We start from the raw sequence: 18245 nt of genomic DNA on the forward strand, positions 1-18245 counted from the left end.
AGCTGCTGCAAAAATGTCACCACATTTTACATGTATTAGATTGTTATTTGATAAATAAAGATAAAATCATTAGATACAGTTATGTTTCCCTTTGTAACTTTGTAACATTTATAAAATGTTTCCTTTAAAAAAAAACAATGTTCTAATGATACAGTTTAATAATGTAGAAGAATGTTTGCTTGAAATATGTTAAATTGATGTTTCTGGTCATAGATTTGGATTCAAAGTCAAAATAGGGGGGCAGGTCATTAAGAGATATAAAAACAAAAAAAAATAAATTAAAAACGATCCTAAAATGTACTGGATGTTAAAAAAAAAAAAAAAAAAAAAGGCATGCTGTGTTTACTTGAAATAATGACTCCATAAAGGCAGACAGCAGCAGAATGGGACTGCTCATGTTGCAAAATATACATCAGAATCTTTATTGCCATTGTGCTTTCGAACAATGAAAATTGTATGCAAACCCGTTGAGTACAAGTGAAAAAGAGGGCACTTTTAAGAGAAAGATGTATGTATGTACAATAAATTAAATAAATACATAAATAAAATAAATATAGTATTTACAGGACTGTATAAAAGAATGAACAACTGAGAATACAAACAAGTAAGAATACGGTGGTTGCACAGTGATTTAGTCCTTAGAATATTGCACAGTTCTTTAGAAATATCACACAGTTAAAAGAAGAAGAATATTGCACAGTTAAAAAGAAAATATTGCACAGTTGGTTGTGTTTTTGCAGTGATTTATCCTCCAAGTGTACTTATTAATGCCTTATTAAACTTATTGACTTATTGACTTATTAAAGACTGTTTCTTAGTCTTTTTGTTTTGGCTTTAATGATTCTGTACTGCCTTCCTGAGGGTAACAGCTGGAACAGTTGATATGCGGGGTGGGATGTGTCTTTCAGGATGCTGCAGGCTTTTCTGTGGCAGCAGGACCTGTACAGTTCCTCTAGGGAGAGAAGAGGACAGCCAATGATCCTCTGTGCTGGGTTGATGACCCTCTGGAGTAGGGATGGGTATCGTTTAGGTTTTATCCGATACCGGTGCCAAACCGGTACTTTTGAAACGGTGCCGGTGCTTAAACGGTGCTCAAACCGGTGCTTAAAGAATGGAGAACACAAAATTGGTCCAAAAACCTCTCATGTTTAGCTGTTTTTTTGTAAAAAGATAACAATGTTAGCCTTTTCTGCAGCTATAGGGCATATATGGTATCACTCTTGGCTGGAAGCAGTGCTTAAACAATGGGAAAAAAAACACAAACTTTGTCCAAAAACCTCTCATGTTAAACTTTTTTCCACTTTTTCTTTGGTCATTTTAGCCTTTTTGGCCAGGGTGAAGGGAGTATCTGCCATCAAACAAGAAGACAGCCGCATGTAACTACGATGGTGTTTGCTAGTTCACCTTACATGCATTAATTTAATAACGTGGTTAGCCTACTCAACATAAATTACACACGAACAACATTAAGCTACTCACGCAGAGAAGAACGGCTGCTGCTGCCATCATCATCCGTCATCATTTCTGCTACACTGGCAGGGCTAGGGGCCAGGACTCTACTCTTCGAGTTTTTGGGGGATGTTGCTAACTCCGGGTCCGATAACAGGCACCACACCCGCAGTAGATGTGCTCGGTGTGAGGTCTCGCAGCAAGCTATCAAACACGGCGCATTTCTCGGCTTTAAAAAAAATGCTATGCGTCGCCAGGTGTTTCATCGGATTCGAGGTGTTACCTCCTTTGACAGTATCACAGTACCAGCTTAAAGCACTTGTTGCAGGCTGCTGAGTTTGCATCTTTTGCTGTGAAGTACAGCCAGACTTTTGACCGCTTCGTCTTGGGCATTTTTAATCTGTAGCTCTGCTCTAAAAGAACGTACGTACCTGGACCTACTATCCTACCCTACTATCCTCGGAAACGTAAAATGATTGGCTAGAATTGGCTCAGGAAAAAAAAAAAAGCACCGAAACAAAGCACCGAAATGTGCGCTGCTTTTCGGTCTGGTTACTACCGTTTATGTCAGAACCGGTGCCATCATGGCACCGGACACCGGTACCCATCCCTACTCTGGAGTGATGCTCTTTCCTGAGCAGTACTGAGCAGTATTATTGATAACTGAAAATATTTTGAATGCTTTGAGTAAAAGCACCAAACACTGTATATTTGTCCCTCTGGAGGCATTAATTTGAAAAATCCCATTAGCCATTTTAATTTTCAAATTGGTCACCATTTACCTCACAGGAAACAACTATTGTACTACAGAATTTCAGCCACTGAATCAATTTAAGATGTCTTGATGCATACTCAATCATTCAAAAGGAAATCCCAGAAAGCTGATTCTTTTCATCTAAAATGAATCAACAGATGAAAAAAACAGAGTTTTGACTCTTGATTTCTATTTTTGCACTATGTAGCAATCAAGTCAAAACTAAAAAAAAAAACTTCTCCAGAGCTTCTTTGTTTGCGTGTCAAGAAAAATTGTTGCAATTCAATCCCCAAAACTGGCGAATTGTGAAAAAAACAGTTCTTGAGATAACTGAGAGAAATTGTTTCCATATTCTCTAAACGGACAACTGGTAAGTATGATCCTTTAACTATTGTAAATTTGTATCTATTTGAGAAATAGATACTTTTAATTTGTCAAATTTAATGCATCCTTTCCCATTCTAAGGAACCATTGCAGCAATCGCATCTGCATTATATCATCTGCAAACACACAGAAGGGGAAAACTTAGTCCTGCACCGATCACATTCCTTGTTCTGTTACCATGGAGTTTCTTAATGTATCGTGAGTGTGCCCCTCTGCCTTGAGCAATTTTAGATGTACAAAATAAAACACTATCACATTACATTTTTCAGCAATGAAGTAATATAATGAGTTACTGTATTAAATGCAGTAATCAAATGACAGTTACAATTATGGCATTACTTGCCATGCAAAGGTTCTTCAGTTATCTGAAGGCTGGGTGGATAGAAAGAATATAACATCCAACATGTTTTTTTCCCTGTGCTAAGTTCCGACAATCAGCTGATTTCTGTTCTTTTTTTTCTTTTTTTTTGCCTGTCCCGTTTGGTTCCTTAGCCATCAGAATTGTTGTCTGAAGCCCAACATAGATACCCAATGGATTTACTTTACCAAATGGATCATCACGACCTTGCCGTATTGGTCCATTTGATCAACCTTTGTTGTTATTATTTATTTATTTTATTATATTTTATTTTCAGTTGTTATAGACGAGACAGATATGGCTGGGGGATAGGAAAGGGAGAAAGAAAGAGGAAGGAAAAGAAAAACAGCGGGAAAGAGGGACAGTGAGAAAGGGTGCTTAAAAAGAAAAAATCTCCCGGATCACCTGTTAAGAGAAAAAAAGAAAAAAAGAGAAAACAAGCAAAAAAAAAGAGAGAAACATAATAGCTGATTTCAGTAAATGTGCTGTGAGGAGTAAAATGGTGGAGTGAGACAGGTTTTCAGGAGCAGAGATGTGGACACTTTTATATTTATTACACAAAAGGAGAAGAGCACAGAAACAACTGCATTATGCTGCTAACAGAACTTTGTCCTGGAAACAGCAAAGATACTGTGCAGGACCCTCAAGCTCCCAGGTCTCAGGTAGAGGACCCGAGTTTGAAGGATAGACCCCCCGCAGGGGCAGGAGGGATTTTTTTTTTTTAAATGCATACATATATTATGTATACATTTCATTTTGTTTGATTATTGATATTTTAATCAGGTTGGTACAAATGCTGTTGGGTTAGTTCTTAGTTGCCCCGTGGCATGTGACAATTAAAAGCTTTAGCTATTAGCACTGGTCATTGTCAAAGTATCCATTCATTTTACCTGAATCCTTGAATCTCTCTGTTGCGGTCCTGGGTTGGTGACCCAGTGTTTTGTCTTTTGAATTATCATAAAGTCTTTTGAGTTCAATATTTATCATTTCTAGACTTTTGGTTTCAGTGTTAGCGTTCTTAGTCTTCTGGTTTCTGTCTCTGTGTTCCATGGTTGCTTTGTCTCGCCTGTCAGTCATATCTCCTTGTCAAGTCCACGTCTATGTGTCATGTTTCCTGTTTTACTTTGAAAGTATTATGTTTTGCTTCCCCTTGGTCTCATCGTGTTTGATTACTCCCAGCTGTACTCTCCTCCTGTGCCTCGTTTCCCTCATTATCCCTCTTTGTACTTGTGTGCCCTGTGTCTTCCACTGTTTGGTGTTGCATCCTCCGTATTAGCTGTGTGTCACTTGGCGGTGTTTTTTCAGGTTATGTCATGCCACGTCATGGACTCCCAGTTTAGGTCACTCTTCCTAGTTTGAGTTTTTGTTTCATTGTGTTTCTTGGTTTGTTTTGCCAGCGAATAAAAGCTGCCACCTGTAAGTTAAATGCTCCGTCTCAGAGTCCTGCATTTGGGTCCAACCACTGCCTGCCGCACAGCTCACAGTGACACTCTCCCTTCCTAATTATGTCCCTCCCTCTAATTTCTAACCACAATAATTTCACCTTCCTCCATCTCTTTCTCACTTCTCCACAGCTGGTTCCAGTAGCAGCAACCACCTGTGGCAGTGAGGCCTGGTTACTTGTTGTTGATGGCTTCACGGTGCAGAAGCCTCAAAAGCACATTTTCACCACTTCTTCCACACCAAACGTTTCTACAAGCCGCATGAGTGCACAGCATCGTTTGAGGAAGGGGCAGTTCCCAGTGGCCCTTCAGGTCGGCCCATCAGGAACATGGCCAATATGCCAGATTACCAGTACAGCCCTGCATGTAAATGCAAATGAAGAACATGGTGAGGAGATGGAAGAAGCATCCTATAATCATGTTATGATGCTGCATAGTTGGTCACCTGGAGGGCACTCTGCAACTTCACTTCTAATTTGTTCATGGCATCTTCATATTTGTTTCCACTTTATTAACCATAGTTTCTTCTCCCTTTATACATCATTACATAAGCATTAATCTAATGTTACTAAATACTGTTGATTTCAAGCTATTGCTCTCTTATTATTTTTGGAAATTGCACGATCATCCATCTTTACCTCTTTATTTCCACATGATTGTCCTGATTCTGCCATGTTATTACTGAGCAATAATATGTTACCAAAATTCATTTATTCACATGTTTCTACACAAACTAAGGATCAAATTAATCTCTTTTTCTGCAGCACAATTGATTACAACAAAACTAAAAATTAATACAATACAAAGTTAGATTTTTTTTATGTATTGCTTTTATCAAAAACCATGCACGTGAGTAAAATACCGAGTGGAAAAAATGCAGTCCTAATTCAACAAACATAAACTAAACCACAGGAGGGCAGCCCATGCATATCTGTTGGAAATTTTTGATCTATAACAACAAAATCAAACATTTAAACAATTACAATATTGTCTTTGACCTGAATAACTCACTTTTTCCGAACTCTGTATCTGTATCCCCTGTATATCACAGATCATATAAAGCCCCTGACACTAAAAAACAAATTAAACAGGTTAAAGAATGATAAGAAGATCAAAACTGCTTACTAGACTTTAGCTCCTGATGTAGAATTCACATGAATGAAATACTCAGGGAGAAAGGTACAAAAATTAAACAATGCAAACATAAAAGGCACACAGCACATACAGATCTGTGTTTCCTTCATAAAAGGAAGGTCATGTTCAAGATGGCGACGCACACTGTTGCAGTGGCTTACGACTCTCAGTCTCGGTACTCCTTTTGTTTAGTAGGTACGTCCTGTTTGACCCACAACAACAATCTCATCATCAAGTTTGCTGATGACACCACAGTAGTCAGACTCATCTCAAAGGGAGATGAGGCAGCCTACAGAGAGGGAGTCCTCAATTTGGCAGCATGGTGTTCAGAGAACAACCTGGCACTGAACACCAAGAAAACCAGAGGTCATTGTCGACTTCAGGAGGCACAGCGCTGGCTTAGCCCCCCTATACATCAACGGGGAGTGTGTGGAGAGGGTCCGCACCTTTGGGTTCCTTGGTGTCCTCATCTCCCCTGACACCTCCTTGACAGACAACATTACAGTGGTCATCAAGAAGACCCAACAGCAGCCTCAGAAAAAATAAACTGAACTTCAATAACCCAAACTGTATATATTATTTATTTACATATTTCATTTCCTTTTTTTTCTACCCAATTATACATTTGCACATTTTATATATTTTTTTTCAGTAAATACTGCATCCCACCCCACCCCACCGGCCACCCCAGCAACATGTTTGCTCTGTATTTCATTGTTCTGTCCCAAGTAAAAGATTAAAAATGATTCATAATAATTTAGTGATAAAAATGTCATATTTCATCTGTGGTAATTTATGTTAAAAAAGAGAGTCATTTAGTTAAAAAATATTTTCTATACAGTCAGCATTAGTTTTTCTGTATCTTATTTTGAAGGAGTAGTCTGTGTTCGCAATGCATTGTGGGAAGCGGAAGCTGCAGTCAGTTGGGAAAAAGCATTGTACAGAAAGCCTGCCTATCCGTGTTTAAACTTCATCTCCTGTGCCCTGAATCTTTATATACACCATCGAAAGCAATGGCTGTAAGTTTATTACATGTTCTGGTTTGTTTATATGTTTATAACAGCTGATTTAGAGATCGTTTTTGGTGAATGTGTTTGTACCAGGAATTAGCCTTATCCCAGAAGCGGATTTTGCTTAGAGCATGGTCTATTAACATAGCAATGATGCTAGCGACCTAATTTGCATATCAGAGGATTGCTAAAACTACTGTTTGTCATTGCTTAGCAGCTAAGACTAACTTTGATACATGTTTTCTATCACTAGATATTTCTTTTTGTGCATTTATTTCACATGTCAAAGAGCTAAATGATATTTTATTTTCTGGTTTATTTTTTTAGTTTCACTCAGCACTTTCATCGAGCTATTCAAGCCACAATTGTAAAAGATTGTAAACTGTCGAGAAGACCGTAATAAAGGAGCAAGACGCTCAGTTTCCTGGCTCATGAAAATTGAGTTTGGCTTGCTGTTGACCTGCGTTAACATACACAGTGTATCCAACACGTAGCGATAACAGTACAGTGAAAAGCCAAGTCAGCAGTTGGTGGAAGATAAAGTTTTTGCCACAGCGATGGATGCCCACGGGGAGAAGGCAGAAGAAATGGCTAACTCAGGAGACAAAGCATCATCAGAGGCTAGCTCCCGATCCAAACACTCTGGCTCCAAGCGCTCATCTTCCAAGTTGTCCTCAAGGTCCAGTGTATTGGAAGCAGCCATCTTTGCAAGAGCTTCTGCTGAAGCTACAAACGCCAAAGCCTTGTACAGTAAGAGACAATTGGAAATTAAAAAGCAGCAAGCAAATCTGGAAATGGATTTACAGATGTTAGAGATAGAGAAAAAAGCTGCAGCCGCTACTGCGAAAGCAGAGGTTCTAGAAGCTGCCGCAGCTGTTGAACAAGAACAAGGAGAAAGTTTAAAAAGTTCAGTCCCACCACAAGTTACCAGACAGAGAACTATGGAGTACGTGCAACATCAAAGCCAGCTAAAGTCACATCCGGCTGAAGAAGCAACACCTCAAGTCGAACTGACAGCAAAGGCACCATCATTCACTCCTAGGAAACCAACCTCCTCTCCATCTGTACTCTCAAAAATGTACATAGAGGAGGAAACTTTTGGCCCACCAAGAGAGTATGTTGAGCCGAACAGTCACCATGCTCCTCACAATAGTGATGCACCTATGGCCGACTTTGCTAGGTTCCTTGCACGCAGAGAGTTAATCACAACAGGGCTCTTTAAGTTTGATGACACCCCTGAAAATTTTAGAGCATGGCAGTCTTCATTCTTAAATGCAACTGGAGGCATTGATCTTACATACAGCCAGCAGTTAGATCTCCTAGTCAAGTGGCTCGGTAAAGAGTCCTCAGAGCATGTTAAAAGAATCCGGGCTGTTTATACCAGTAACCCCAAAGCTGCCTTCCAGTTGTCATGGGATAGGCTGGAGGAGTGTTATGCTACACCTGAAGTAGTAGAGAATGCCCTGTTTAAAAAACTGGACAGTTTTCCTCGCCTTACAAACAGAGACAATGTTAAACTTAGGGAACTGGGAGATTTGCTCCTAGAGCTGCAGGTTGCTAAAGACGAAGCCTACCTCCCAGGCCTCGCTTACCTTGACACACCACGTGGGGTTAAGCCCATAGTGGAGAAGCTGCCTCCAAGCTTACAAGATAAATGGCTCCACACTGGTTCAAAATACAAACAAAAATATAATGTGACGTTCCCTCCATTCTCATACTTTGTAAAGTTTGTCCAGGAGGAGGCAAAAGCGAGAAACGATCCAAGTTTTGCGTCATGCAGCAGTCAACCCCTCAACAAAGGTGAGAGACCACCATTCCAACAAACTAGCTACAAATCACCTCTAACTGTAAACAGAACAGAGGTTGATACAAGTGCTTCTGCTAGTATCAGAGAGGATGATCTAACACGTTATTGTCCAGTCCACAAGAAAACGCATCCTCTAGCCAAATGTAGAGCTTTCCGGATCAAACCACTACAAGAAAGACGAAACATACTCAAAGAACACAAACGATGTTTTCGCTGTTGTTCTCCCATGCACACAATAAAGGACTGCGACCTGAAGGTCAAGTGTGAGGAGTGCCAAAGTGAAAAACATTGCTCTGCCATGCACCCTGACACGGGTCAAAAACCGCAGCCAGAAATTGCACCTGAACCAGAGCCTCAGCCCCAAGACAACACTCTACCCAAGGTAACGTCACGATGCACTGAGATCTGTGGTGAAGGCTGTCCTCCACGTTCTTGCTCCAAGGTATGTCTAGTTCGAGTTTTCCCTAAAGGTCAACCAGAACGGTCAGTTAAGATGTACGCCATTCTTGATGATCAGAGCAATTGCTCGCTGGCACGTCCTGAATTCTTTGAGCTATTTGGAATCAAGGGTAGCCCTCTGACATACCATATGAGAACGTGTGCTGGTTTAACTCAAATGCTCGGCAGGAAAGCAGTGGGGTTCCAAATTGAGCCTGTAGGTGAAGGCCCACGTCTAGACCTTCCTCCTCTCATTGAATGTGATGAGATAGTATTTAACAGAGACGAAATACCTACACCTGAAGTCGCTCTTGCCCATGCCCACTTGAAACATCTGGCTCCTCTGATACCTAAGCACGACCCAGCTGCCCAGATTGCAGTTTTACTGGGCAGAGACATCATACAAGTCCACAAGGCACGACAACAAGTCAATGGACCCCACAACGCTCCCTTTGCTCAGCGCCTAGACCTAGGCTGGGTAATCGTGGGGGAAGTATGCCTCAATGCTCACAGGGCAACGGTCAATGCCTATAAAACTCACGTGCTCTCCAACGGACGTCCATCTCTCCTCACTCCTTGTCCTAACAGCATGAAGATCAAAGAAAAACCATGCTATGGCGGGGAGCACAAGAGTAGCTTCTTAAAACGCAGTTCAAAACCCAATGCAGCAGAAGAAAAGCTTGGAGAGAAAGTTTTTGAGCGCACAGAATATGACAACCAGCATGCCCTGTCCTTTGAGGATGAGACCTTCCTTAAGATAATGGAAAAGGAAGTCCACCAGGATGGAAACAATAACTGGATTGCTCCTTTACCATTCAAGTCCCCTCGCTTGCCACTTCCAAATAACAGAGACCAAGCGCTGTCTAGACTTAACTCACTGAGACGCAACTTAACCAAAAACCCTCAAATGAAAGAGCAGTTCTCAGAATTTATGGACAAACTGTTTAAAAACAACCATGCAGAGATTGCTCCACCCATTGATGATAACACTGAGTGCTGGTACCTGCCTATTTTCGGCGTATATCATCCCCAGAAGCCCGGTCAGATACGGGTGGTCTTTGACTCCAGTGCCGAGCAGTCTGGCGTGTCACTCAATTCAGTGTTATTAACGGGCCCTGATCTCAATAACACCCTCCTTGGTGTCCTGATTCGGTTTAGGAAAGAACTCATTGCAACCACTGCTGACATCCAGCAGATGTTTTATGGGTTCCTGGTTAGACCAGACCACAGAGATTATTTGAGGTTTCTGTGGCACAAGGACAATGACTTGTCAAAGGAGGTGCAGGAGTACCGCATGCGGGTACATGTTTTTGGTAATAGCCCGTCACCAGCGGTAGCCATCTATTGCCTTCGAAGAGCCATCCAGGAAGGTGAGGCAAAGTTTGGAGCAGACACAAGTCACTTCGTCGAGAGACACTTCTACGTCGATGACGGGCTGATTTCAGTTCCCACAGAGTCTGCAGCCATCGATCTGCTCAAGCGCACATGTGCATCCTTAGCTGAGTCTAACCTCAAGCTCCACAAAATCGCCTCAAATAGTGTCTCAGTCATGCAAGCATTCAAGCCAGAGGATTTGGCCTCCGGCATCAAAGACTTGAGTCTCGGTGACGATGCTTTACCGGCCCAGAGAAGTCTAGGAATGTGCTGGGACATTAATACTGACTCATTTACCTTCAAGGTAGCTGTCAATGACAAACCCTATACCCGCCGTGGGGTTCTCTCAGTGATTAATAGCATCTTCGACCCCTTGGGACTAGCATCGCCAGTGACAATCAAAGGCAGACTCTTGTTACGCAAAATGTCAAATGGAGTCCAAGATTGGGATGCTTCTCTCCCCCAAGAGGAGATGGACGCATGGGAAACGTGGAAAATGTCCCTCCAAGATCTGAGCAGCCTTAGAGTGCCGCGCTGCTATGTACCAGCCTCCCTTTCCAAGTCCACTTACACTGAACTGTGTGTCTTTAGTGATGCCTCAAGCTGGGCTATTGCAGCAGTTGCATATTTGAAAACAGTCAATGCAGAGGGAAAATGTGAAGTCGGATTTGTGCTTGGGAAAGCAAAACTTTCACCCCAACCAGAACCCACAATACCTCGTCTTGAGCTTTGTGGAGCAGTTCTAGCGGTGGAGATGGCGGAGCTCATTCTGGATGAACTTGATCATAAACCGAACACTGTCAAATTCTACTGTGACAGCAGGGTGGTTCTTGGGTACATTTGCAACGATTCAAAGCGCTTTTATGTCTACGTACATAATCGAGTTCATCGTATACGCCAGTCCACACCCCCTGAACAGTGGCATTATGTTACATCAGAGCAAAACCCAGCTGATCTAGCAACCAGGTCGGTACCTGCATCGCAGCTCATGGACACTATGTGGTTTAAGGGACCAGACTTCCTTTACAAACTACATGAACCAGAGACACATGAATCGTTTGAGCTGGTTGAACCTGAAGTGGATGCTGAAATCCGACAAGTTGGTACTTTCGTTACTCAGATTCAGAAGAGCGGACTCACACCAGAACGCTTCCAACGCTTTTCAAGCTGGACGTCACTGGTACGTGCCATTGCCTTCTTAGTTCACCAAGCTCGTTCTCACTCATCAAGCAACTCGTCAAATCATTCATGTAGGGGCTGGCATAGATGCAGAGAACCACGCACTCCAGAGGAGATGGATGCTGCCAGTAACCTCATTCTCCAGTCTGTTCAAAAGGACGCCTTTCCTGATGAGTATGCTGCTCTCCAAAACAGTCAAACCATCCACAGCTCTAGCCCCATTGTGGCCCTTGACCCCTTCTTGGATGAAGGCCTCATCAAAGTTGGAGGTCGCCTCAAACATGCTTCATTGGACCCAACGTTAAAGAATCCAAAAATTCTGCCAAGCAAGCATCATGTGTCAAAGTTGCTTGTCCTGCACTATCATGCTAAGGTTGTGCATCAAGGAAGGCAGTTCACAGAGAGTGCAGTTAGGCAAGCTGGACTGTGGATTGTAGGCTGCAAAAGACTGGTCTCATCCATCATCCACCGCTGCGTAACATGCAAGAAACTCAGGGGGAAACTACAGACTCAAAAAATGGCAGATCTCCCGCCTGAAAGACTTGAAACATGCCCTCCATTTTCATACGTCGGGTTGGATGTGTTTGGCCCATGGTCAGTGGTCACTCGACGCACACGAGGTGGCGCAGCACAAAGTAAGAGGTGGGCAATACTTTTTACATGTATGACTACAAGAGGTGTACATATCGAAGTCATTGAATCTATGGACACTTGCAGCTGCATAAATGCAATACGCAGATTCTTTGCAATAAGAGGCCCAGCCAAACAAATGCGGTCAGACAGGGGCACCAACTTCATCGCAGCAAGCGTGGAGCTTGGCATGGCACAACCAAACAAGAACCCTCCCAACATTGTCAACCATCTTCACGCCAACGGTTGCACATGGGAGTTCAACCCCCCACATGCTTCCCACATGGGGGGCGTCTGGGAAAGGATGATTGGGGTAACTCGCCGAATATTGGATTCTATGCTCTTGCAGAACAAACACACCCGTCTGACACATGAGGTGCTTTGTACCCTAATGGCTGAGGTATCGTCTATAATCAATGCAAGGCCCTTGGTCCCTATTTCAACTGACCCTTCCTCACCATTCATACTCTGTCCTGCAATGATACTGACCCAAAAGCAGGGCGTTCCTTCTCCACCAGGAGACTTTTGTGGAAAAGACTTGCTCAAGAACCAATGGAAACAAGTGCAAGCACTCGCCAATGGTTTCTGGAGTCGCTGGAGAAACGAATATCTCAACACCCTCCAGTCAAGGCGCAAGTGGCATGGAACACACCGCAACCTTCAGTCAGGCGACATTGTGTTGTTGAAACACAATCAAGCACCCAGAAACGAATGGACAATGGCTATCATCACGGCGACCTTTCCAAGCAGTGATGGGAAGGTCAGAAAGGTCGAAGTGAGGACATCTTCCCAGGGAGTCTCAAAGACTTACCTGCGTCCCATTTCAGATGTTGTTGTGCTCTTAGAAAAGGAAATGACTGATAAAAAGTAGTAGTGGCATCAGTAATGCCAGGCGGGGAGTGTTCTGTCCCAAGTAAAAGATTAAAAATGATTCATAATAATTTAGTGATAAAAATGTCATATTTCATCTGTGGTAATTTATGTTAAAAAAGAGAGTCATTTAGTTAAAAAATATTTTCTATACAGTCAGCATTAGTTTTTCTGTATCTTATTTTGAAGGAGTAGTCTGTGTTCGCAATGCATTGTGGGAAGCGGAAGCTGCAGTCAGTTGGGAAAAAGCATTGTACAGAAAGCCTGCCTATCCGTGTTTAAACTTCATCTCCTGTGCCCTGAATCTTTATATACACCATCGAAAGCAATGGCTGTAAGTTTATTACATGTTCTGGTTTGTTTATATGTTTATAACAGCTGATTTAGAGATCGTTTTTGGTGAATGTGTTTGTACCAGGAATTAGCCTTATCCCAGAAGCGGATTTTGCTTAGAGCATGGTCTATTAACATAGCAATGATGCTAGCGACCTAATTTGCATATCAGAGGATTGCTAAAACTACTGTTTGTCATTGCTTAGCAGCTAAGACTAACTTTGATACATGTTTTCTATCACTAGATATTTCTTTTTGTGCATTTATTTCACATGTCAAAGAGCTAAATGATATTTTATTTTCTGGTTTATTTTTTTAGTTTCACTCAGCACTTTCATCGAGCTATTCAAGCCACAATTGTAAAAGATTGTAAACTGTCGAGAAGACCGTAATAAAGGAGCAAGACGCTCAGTTTCCTGGCTCATGAAAATTGAGTTTGGCTTGCTGTTGACCTGCGTTAACATACACAGTGTATCCAACACGTAGCGATAACAGTACATTCATTGTAAATCTTTATAGTGACAATAAAGAAGGCATTCTATTCCAAAATAAATTAGATTATCCTCAGTATTACTGAGTGAAATGAAGTGAAAACAGTTGAAGTAGTACACTGTAGATGAAGCCGCCTCCCCATTATTTAAATTGAACAGGAAGTTTCTGACAAATGTGTGAATCATGCAAGTGTTGTATAGTAGCTCTTTCTAGGAAGTCTCAGCAAATAGTAGCAAGCAAGTGTATACAGTGAGTCTCAGTGCTTATCTAACTAACAAAAACATTTCTTTACAAATTACAAAGATATATTTTTCTGTTGTTTGTCAAAGCTTGAGCAGACGTTAATATTTATAGAATAAAAGGGTTTGTTTGTGTTGCAGAGACACTTGTAGTAATTCTGAAGTTGAGATCTTGAAGCCTCAGTGTGATGAGCTGTCCACAGAGCTACGCAGAAGGTAAGAACTTGATAATGTAAATACTGTTAGCATGCAGCAAAACTTTTCTTGGGTCTTGAAATATGTTAAATTGATGTTTCTGGCCATAGATTTGGAGTCAAAGTCAAAATAGGGGGGCAGGTCATTAAGAGATATAAAAACAAAAAAAAATAAATTAAAAACGATCCTAAAATGTACAGGTAGCCAGTGGATAAATGTAAAATGTATAATGTAGAAAATGTATAAATGTTTTTAATCCTACCAAACCTTTTTTTTTTGGCACTATTTGCCCAGGAACATTTATTTAATAAATTAAATTTTACTTCAACATGGTGACAAAGCAATTTCGATGGTGGTTACGGGAAACCGTTTCAGAGCTCTAATGTGTAACTGTAATATTACAGATTGGAGCTTGTCACTGGAATGTGTATACATTCATTTGGTGATGCAGAAAATATATAAACATTGTTACTCTAATCTGCTCTACTACTAATTTGATGCCGGCTGTGTTTTAAAGTTTAGCAGTCACAGGCATTAGGATATAGAATACATGCCAATAATACCTGTTCAATCAATAAAATTAATTAATCTTTGATCTGCCAACAAACTAAAGCAATTTCCACTTCTTTATTAGTTCAGGGGACAGCAACCTTTAATGTTTAAATGTTAAATTAACAGAAAGATCTGATAGCTACGTTTGTGATCTCAGATGGGGTTTTGTTATCCAGCTAACATAAAGAGAGCATAGGTATGTTTAAATGGCGTCACAGTGTATCTGTCTGAACTAAGCAAACTAAAAAGACAAAACATGAGCAGGATAAAGAGACAATGTGAAAGTACAGAGAAAGTTATACACAGAGGACCGATCACTAATGAAAAACAAACTCCACATCCCAAAACACTTAAAATAGAAAACCTAAGTAGGAACTGAAACATGAACTCAAACTAAGAATTCAAAACAGAAATCACGGATCAAATCTGAGGACCATAAACGGTGTTAGTTGTCTATAGAAAAAAGCATGTCTTTGGGCTGTGGACACTGAGAGGTCCCAGCAAGACAACCCAGAACTTGAGGGAGTAGTGCTAACCACTACACCAACATCCTGTACCTGCATATATATATTTTTGAAATGAACAAGTTAACAAGATCAGGGCAGCTGCTGCTAGTTTGTGTTTCCTTTGCTTTTATTACCAACAAAGTCACTGTAAGAATGCTATTTTTTGTGTCCATTTTGCCTCAGACGCTCAGGATAAACATGTTTAACATGAGCTTATGTAGCTGCTAGTGGAAACATTGAAGTCTAAATATATCTGGATCTTTGTTCCTTCCTCTTCTTAAACTTTCTGATGATATACCCCTTTACCTGTATACAGTTATTCAACTAGTTCTCCTTTTCTCCTTTATTATGTCCAGATTAAATTCTTTGGACAGTTATCAGAAAAGCATTAAGACTCACTCCCAGAGATGCCACTTTAACCAGGGTAGCACCCCTCGCTGTGTAAAAGTCCTGCAAACCTGTTGATAAAGTGAGTAAAAGCTATTGATTTCATCTTTCATGCTGTGGTTGGGCGTGGTTCATGGTGCAGCTGTGGGGTAGGTTGGCGCACCTGAGCGAAATCAGCACATCACTCCTCCCCAGCACATAAATGAACGAGGGCCTGTTGTTGTGCTGTTGTTGATTTGGATGTCGAGCTGTGAGCGGAGTGCTGCAGCTGTGGTTTGTACAGCAACTGTGAATAAAGATGTCATGCAATGGTGAATTGTGGTTGTGTCGTGCCTCCTACCTGTCACACATGTCTTTCAAGTTCCAGTCAGAATATTCATCTAAATACCACCTCAACTTGGATTTAGACAGGTGTTGTAGAACAGCTCTTGTTATGTTACTTTAGCACGGCTAAATCTGTTTGGGCTTGTGGTGGCCTAGTTGAAGAAGATGGTTTTTACAGCATAAGCTTAGATAAATGAGTCAATTCCTTTGACCTCTAGCTACAGTTGTAAAAATGTTAAAAACAAAAATCACAACTGAGTCTTCTCAAAGCACATACTGACTAATCCTCCTTTACACTGTCTGTATGGAAACATGTGTGAGTAAAATATTTAAATTGCCAACAAGAAATCAACTAATCTGGGCCATCTGTTACCAAGAGACACAAAAAAGGTCTTTTATCTCATAGATGTAAACGCTGCACAAAATAATGAGTTCAATAAATGCATATAAAATATTATACAGATTTATGACACAGTGTTTTATTTTTTCAATGAAGCATTCCCTAATTGATTTTTAATGTTTGTGACAGAAACTATAGAATCACTCAATACCCTTTATCTTGAACTGAAGTTCAGACACATGCAGATTTAGGCTGTCCAGTTACTGCTAGTCTTACTGCTAGTCAGATACTTCTGAGAGTCATTTTACAGGATGTATTAGACCAAGACTTTGAGTAACGATCTCCACCTTTACACCCATCATCACACAGTCTTCCTCTGGCTAGATGTTCAACTCATTGTAGTATTGCATGGTGAGTCGAACTAAATGATGAAGAACAGAAATAAATGGTTTAGTAAAAGGTTCCTAACTTTGATTCTGGAAATGAAACAAAATGTTTTCACATCAGTAAAGCTTTCTGTTCAGTACATTAACCCTAACTCAGACAAGGTCTGGGGTGATTTGTGACAGACAGACAGCAGCAACTTGAAAGGAAAGATTTACAAGATGACAGTGAGACCTGCGCTTATAGAAACACAGGAGGCAGAGCCGAGGGTGGTTGAGTTAAAGATATTAAGATTTTTGTTGGCAGTGACCAGAACAGACGGGATTAGCAATGAATATATCAGAGGAAATTCCCAATTTGAGCAGATTGGAAACAAAGTTAGAGAGGCAAGGCTGAGACAGCGTGGACATTTGTAGAGGAGGAAGAGTGGACGTGATGGAAAAAGGATGTTGAAGATGGAGCTGCCAGGCAAGAAAAAAAAAAAAAAAGGAAAACCCCAATGCAAATTCATGGATGTAGTAAAGGAGGACATGTAGAGGGTTGGTGTGATAGGGTAGGATGGAGGTGACCCTTAAAGGAATCAGACAAAAGAAGGCAACAGGTAATTTCCTCCAGTGTTTATTTCTATATGTGTTGACATTTAGTAGTTTCATAAGCATGAGCAGTTGGAATATTCTCCACTTGTGTCAGAAGTATTGACTTTTTACATATTAAGCACATTATTCTCTACATACATTTATTTGCTATTGCCAAACTAACATTGCTACACTCACCATCCTGGGTTTGTTTGTGTGAGCATTAAGTCACAGTCAAATTCAAACATTCAGCAAATTAAAGCAAATACTCAGTCACATGTTGCAGAATTAACTAATTTGTGCATTCTTACATTGTTTCTTTGTTCTGAGCTTGGGTATGTCAGGTGTTAGAAAGGCCCACCCACTATTTCCTGACTTTTAAAATACAATAGGTTAAACCAACAGGAGGGGTGTTTCCCATCTTTTGTTTGTTTCTGGATTACGGAGTGGTTTGTTGAATATTTTTTGTTATATAGAGCCATTTAGTTGTGTAAATGTGTTAATCAGGAGAGTAGTGAGCTTTATGTGATTCTCAGCTATTTGTGCTGAATTTTAGCTCTCTCAGCTCAAGCTAGTAGTACTAGCTAGACTAACTGAAGGTAAATAGACAGGTCCATATATAATAAGTCTAAGCTTGATTCAGATAATGAAGGACAGGTGAGCTGTGTTACTGAGTCTATGGGTGTGGTGATTTTTGTTCTAAGTTCATTTTGGGGAGTTTTGGTTAAGTTTTATGTATAATGGAGGTAACTGTAAATAAATTGCTCATCTCTGGGAACCTGAAATGTCTGCTGAGCCTGCTTACCTACCACCTTTTCCAACACTCTTCTACACTGAGACACTTTGAGATCCACTACATAAGAACACTGAGTTACGTAAACGTAAATTAAAAAATTAATGTGGGGGTAAATCAACAGAAAGGTAAAGAAAAGGGGAGCTTCAGTTATAGCTGAGCTAAGAAAAACATTTCATTAAACATAAAGTGGGCTGTAGATAAAGTCTCTTCTCCATTTTTAAATCTAACAGGAAGAGGTTTTTTCTAACATAGTGGTGTGAAACATGAAAATGACATAGAGCATTTATTTTGAG

General features: G+C 40.8%; 1 protein-coding gene across 4 annotated transcripts in view; it reads left to right on the top strand.

The window, feature by feature from the left end:
• Nucleotides 1-8822: 8822 nt before the first annotated feature.
• The window catches only part of LOC135932782 (uncharacterized), a 29016-nt gene continuing 19593 nt past the window's right edge, over nucleotides 8823-18245 (top strand). For 2 of the 4 annotated variants that reach the window (XM_065470431.1, XM_065470428.1), the window contains exons 1-3: nucleotides 8823-13163; nucleotides 14035-14109; nucleotides 15503-15615. In XM_065470431.1, the coding sequence (XP_065326503.1) occupies nucleotides 8832-12830 (3999 nt within the window). In that variant the 5' untranslated portion in view covers nucleotides 8823-8831 and the 3' untranslated portion in view covers nucleotides 12831-13163; nucleotides 14035-14109; nucleotides 15503-15615. The remainder of the gene's footprint in view (nucleotides 13164-14034; nucleotides 14110-15502; nucleotides 15616-18245) is intronic. The other 2 variants (XM_065470433.1, XM_065470430.1) reach the window with 1 other exon arrangement.

Source organism: Pelmatolapia mariae, linkage group LG22 (assembly GCF_036321145.2).
Source record: "Pelmatolapia mariae isolate MD_Pm_ZW linkage group LG22, Pm_UMD_F_2, whole genome shotgun sequence".
Lineage (NCBI taxonomy): Eukaryota > Metazoa > Chordata > Actinopteri > Cichliformes > Cichlidae > Pelmatolapia > Pelmatolapia mariae.